The sequence below is a fragment of the Silurus meridionalis genome, chromosome 2 (assembly GCF_014805685.1).
Source record: "Silurus meridionalis isolate SWU-2019-XX chromosome 2, ASM1480568v1, whole genome shotgun sequence".
Taxonomy (NCBI): domain Eukaryota; kingdom Metazoa; phylum Chordata; class Actinopteri; order Siluriformes; family Siluridae; genus Silurus; species Silurus meridionalis.
This window is the reverse complement of record NC_060885.1, coordinates 28,820,534-28,826,131: the sequence shown is the minus strand read 5'-3', so window position 1 is coordinate 28,826,131 and position 5,598 is coordinate 28,820,534. Positions and strand designations below refer to the sequence as shown.

The 5,598-nt window shown below is 40.7% G+C and overlaps 1 protein-coding gene across 1 annotated transcript; it reads left to right on the top strand.

The window, feature by feature from the left end:
- The first annotated feature begins 2,095 nt into the window (after positions 1–2,095).
- Positions 2,096–4,781, top strand: olig4 (oligodendrocyte transcription factor 4). The gene has a single exon (XM_046866421.1). It carries the CDS (start codon positions 3,937–3,939, stop codon positions 4,669–4,671), a length of 735 nt encoding a protein of 244 aa, XP_046722377.1. The 5' UTR covers positions 2,096–3,936; the 3' UTR covers positions 4,672–4,781.
- Positions 4,782–5,598: the final 817 nt, after the last annotated feature.

Genomic DNA, 5,598 nt, shown 5'->3' with positions numbered 1-5,598 from the left:
TACATTTCCACCACGCTGCTGCTGAATTCTGAATTCTGATTGGTCGAAAGATGTGTTGATGATTATCAGACAATAAAAATCTGCGCGAATGTCACACGTTATACGGAAATTGTTTGTACTGTGATGCTTCTCATAAGAAGACGTCAATTCTGTCTAAATTCATGGAAGAAGTCTCCAGTGTCTGTGCTGTGTAACAATCAGCACTTTAACACGATAATAATGATGACGATGAGGGACATGACGACGATGAGGGACGCGACAATGGTTTGTTGGGGCTCCTTATTCGAAGTCCTCTACATTTCAAATCTGAAGACAAAGATGAAGGGGCATGAGAGATGGAAGGAGATCTAAAGACACACAGTGGGACATGAGGAGATTCGTCCTAAATTCATGGAAGGAGTCTCCAAAGTTGGCGCTATGAAGCAAACAGCAATTTTTCACGATGATGACGACGATGAGGGACGCGATGTCAACGAGGGACGTGGCGGCGACGAGGCACGTAATGACGATGAGGGACATGACGGCGGCTTGTTTCATTAAATATCATCATCCTACTAAGTCATTTTTACTTCTCACATGTACACCACTGGCCTGCGGACCAGTACCGAGTCATGGATCGGAAAGTATAAAGTGGGAAAGTATAAAATCTTTTAAATTTATTGTTTTATATCTATTTTGTTCACGCTTACATATTTGAAAAGAGGACCAAATCTGTCTACGCCGAATTCCCCGCACTTGTTTTATTTTTTTTCTATGCATCGATAAATTAAACTTGTAATATACATTTATAATATTACAATTTACCTTTCTATTACATACACAATCATTAAATTAATAATAAAATCATACAATACGTGTAATAGTAATATAATATGCGCATTAGTGTTATATTACCTTATAACAACGTATGTTATTTAATGCAATAATAATAGAATAACGCAATAATTATATATAATAAGACCGTGGAACGATTGTCTTGCATAAAACTGGTCCATGGTGCAAAAACGGTTTAGGGGAGCGCTGAATTTGGGTGAAACGCTTAACAAACTCATCAAAATCAATCAACGACAAAATGTTCCAGCTTCCTTTCTGACACTGGAGACTCCTTCCATTGATCTTATAAAATTATCAATAATTACTCCCTTTTTCTTTGAAAAAAAATCAGTAAAACACTGTGTTAGCCGTAACTATGGAAACGTCTCATTAATACAAACCGGTTTTTTACTACATTTAGGAGAACACGAATCGTCTGAGAATCCAACCAGCGCTTTCGGGTTGGACCTTATGAACCGCAGTCTTTGTGTTTCTCGGGTAATGTGAGTGTGATGTGAGGGTAATTTAGGCGAGCGGACGGCCGTAACTAACACGCGGTGTTGTGCCAGACTTTAATTAGGCCTGGCTGAGGTCTGCTCGTGTGCTGGCTTTGCGCCCGCACTATGAGAACATCCATATGCTCACAACAACACACACACACACACACACAAGCAGAATCACAATGCACAGCAATACAATATTCGCAGACAACAACACACAAAGCGACAAACTGAGAGCGGCAAGAGGTTCGGACGCCTGCAGAGAGAACGGCCCGAGGTGGATCTTTGTCTTTTTTTTCTCTTTCACAGACACTATTACCAAAACAGTTACAAGTTAATAGGTAATGCTGCAACACCGGCAATAATAATAAAAAAACACGCCAGGAAGACAATTATCGCTCAAAGAGAAAGTGCCAGAACATCGAAACATCTAAATAAATACACTAGAGGTTGAAACTTGTCCGTACAGCTTTTACTGTAATCTTTCTACACTTTGCCATATAATTTCTACTAATTTGCAAACGATGGATCAGTTTTCAAGCACAGACTAAAGTATATTGATTTACCGAGCACTATCCTGTACAATAAATTAGCTAGCTACACAACTACGTCTTTTCTTTAGTATTCTTGGAAGAAAGAAGAGTACGGAGTGATGTGCCACTTTTAAACAACTCCTATACATAAATCAATATATATCCATAAAATTTAATTTAATGCATCGATTTACAAGTCGAAATTAGTTTATTATGTACAAATATAATTTACGCAAAACCAGTTTTTCGTTTTCCGATCATATACTAAACTTTAATCCTATTTTATCTCAGAGATAATTGAACGTGTTTTTCCGAGCAGGGTTCGTATTTCCGACTAACAAGGCAATTGCTTTGCAAGCGCTACAGAATCTATAAGCAATCTTTAAAATATTAACATTACATTTTGTAACATTCCGATTACTAGTCGTGTCTACATCATGCACTGCAGGATGAATTGACCAAGGCATTTTACTGATATAAGATAAAATAAAATAAAATAAACTAAGAAAAACGTAAAAGTAAGTCCCAAATGACTCGTTTATGTCCTTTACATCTTTGCTTAAATAAATAAAATAAACATTTCAGTTTAATCACTTTGGTGCCACAGATGCGGTAATACTTCGGCACCCTGATTTGCCGAAGCGGCTCAATCCAAACTTGTTCCATTTGAATTGTTGACATGGTGAAAAAACAAAATCAAATCTCTAAAGTAATTCATTTCAATGAGTCAGCATTTTCTTTCTTATAACTTTCCTGTTTTTGGTAACTTGTAATTTCCATCTGTGCAAGTGTGTATGAGAAAGAGACCGCAACCCGGCTAGTTTCTCCTCCACGTGATCTCTGAGTGTGGGAGTGCGTTACGCAGCGCGTGATAGTGATGCTAATGAACGCTCTAGAAGCTTAAGCACATAGCAGGGGGGTAATAGCAGCATCCCACGGGCTTCATCGCAGAGTTTTTATGACCCCGAGAGGGGACACACAATACGCGAAGGCACATTTTTGTGTCTCTTTAACTACCTCCTCCCCTCTCCTCCCTCTTCCACTCTCGGCAGGACGGCTTCGCACTCCACGACGCCCTCGAAAGGGTTCGGACGGTGCTGAATTGCGACCTGGTTTACCATTAATCCGGGGACTGTCGACGTTTCCACGCTCGCGCTGACGCTCCTGCTCATTCCTGGTGACTTAAGTGTTGAAGGAGTGTTAAAAAAGAGAGGTCAAAGAGAGCCAATCATAAACGAGACGTAAAGAGGGAAGCAAAGTCAAAGGCAGCAAAGAGCTTTCGGGATAAATCAATGACCAATCATCGTGTAATAAACGGTGTATTGCTGCAGTAAACAGAAAGTTAAAGTCTTCGTGAGCAGTCTTATTGTTTTTCTGGAGTCAACAAAACCATTACAAGTTTTCCACTTATAAAGAGATTCAAATAGGAAAGTGTGTATTATTAGGTGTATAAGTGTGTGTGTAGGAAACATTGTGTAAGTAATAAAAATAAGATTTAAAAGGAAAATTGACACTGAATATTAAAGTATACACACAATGTAAAGGAATATAAAGGCCTTTTCTGTGTAAGACTTATTCTAATTGTAACATTATGGGGACTCATGTGCTTAATGAACCATAAAAGGTGCTTTACACACCTTCATGAAGTCTTTCTACTAAAAGACTTTCCTCTAATGTGTGAATTTTGTCGTTTGTAGTTAATGTGTATGCCTGTGTGTGTGTTTTGTGATTGGGGTGGGTGGGGAGGTGTATTTGTTAAGAAGGGGTGTGTGGGTGAAAGTGTGTCCCCTCTGTTATTGGCTCGAGGTCTCCAGTCGCATTATGCATGTCATTGTGTCTTTGTGGGTGAGGAGGCCTATAAAAAGGCGAACTGTAGGGATTTGGCCAAAGCACTGAGCCTTGAGACACACTCACGTAAGAGCGAAGAGAGGACAGGGATTGTGTGTATATGTGTGTGTGTGACTGTTCCGGTTTTGCTAGACCAAAGAGTTCTGCTGTTCTGACTGATTGCAGAAGACATTTTGGGAGGACATTTTGACCAGCAGGATCTTCACATATCAACATTTTTCGATTAAGTGACGTCAACTACGATGGATTCGGACACCGGCTCTACCTGCAGTCGATCCTCATCGCCCGACCTCGCCGTCGACTCCAGCTTCTTTTCGAGCAAGATCTTCCAGCAAGCGGAGAAAACGTCCAACGGATCCCTGGCTTCTGGGGGGAAAATCCAAAACCGGCCTGAGAACCCCAAAGAAGATCTTCAGGAGCTGCGTCTCAAGGTGAACAGCCGCGAGCGGAAACGCATGCACGACCTGAACCAAGCCATGGACGGCCTTCGCGAAGTCATGCCGTATGCCCAAGGGCCCTCGGTGCGCAAGCTGTCAAAGATCTCTACCCTCCTGCTGGCACGCAACTACATCCTCATGCTCTCCAGTTCTTTGGAGGAGATGAAGAAGCTGGTGGGCGAGGTTTATGGGTCCAGCGTGGCTCAAAACCATGCCCCGAGGCCGGTCTTAGCTCCGTCACAGCTTCCCCTGCACCCTTTGGCCCAGTCCTTGCACTCATTGGCAAGCAGCGCTGTGGCCATGAGCTCCACCCCCCTGCAGCACACCAGCACACACACGGCTATGGCTCAAGCTCCTCATTCTCCTCCATCAGCAGGATATCTGGGCTTCCACGCGCCACCGATTCCAAGCCTACTGAAGGACCCGCTGCATTTGGCCGGCTCGTATAGGCACTTCCCCGGCATGCCGTGTCCGTGCTCCCTGTGCCAACCTTTGCCGGTGTCCACAGCCAGCCTGCACGCCCTTTCCATGAGCAAATGAACGAGAAAAAGGATGCAAAATGTTACCTAAGCTAAACATGAACTCAAAGATTGCAGCAAAGATCTGTGAATGTTTTATTATGTATATTATGTTCTGCTCCAAAAAATGGTTTTCCTTATTACAGGATCGATAAGCTTGCTGTAGGTCAAACGGGGAAAAAAACGAATGTGAATAGTATGTGAAGTTTTGTACAGTCTAATTTTTTTGGTGTACAGTTTTTTACGATTTCGTAAATTAAAAGTTTAATTATTATTAAAATGCCATGGTCTCTTCTTTCCCTTTTTCCATCTGTCAGCAAACTTATTCAAGTCAAACTAATTCAAACTCATCAGGGAGGGTATATATCAGATCTGCAGCCCAAAATTATTATTTTTTAATCAGTTACTGTATTAGCCTACCTTCATTTCCTGGACATTTTCCCAGGACTGTCTCTTCTTCCTGCTTGAGTTTTTTCTTAGATTTCACATAAATAGATGAAAGCTAATCATTTATGATGTAACAATAGCAATATTATATGTCCCAACAGTTTAAAGTATAGCAAAATATTATAAAATAATATTATATACACTTCCATGTCCTTTGTATTTGTTTTTACACTTTGTATATACATATATAAATCAGTAGTGCAGTATTAAATCAGTATTAAAACTACAGCGAGATTTATCAGTGGGGCTGTTAAACAGTGTGTGTGTGTGTGTGTATGTGTGTGTGTGTGTATATTAAAATGATATGTGTTTGTGACTATAAAAAGAACCAAACAACATCAATAAATTAACACAATATTTAAAGAGAGTTAGACTAAAGTGTAAAAACAAATACAAAGGACCTGGAAGTGTGACATGCTAAAGAGCTGTCAGGGACACCAGCTGTTAACTATATGTGTGGGTGTGTGTGTGGGTGTATATGCATGTGTGTGTTTTATCAAAT

Coding starts and splice junctions, on each gene's coding strand:
- olig4 (XM_046866421.1), top strand. CDS start 3,937: ATGGATTCGGACACCGGCTCTACCTGCAGTCGATCCTCATCGCCCGAC.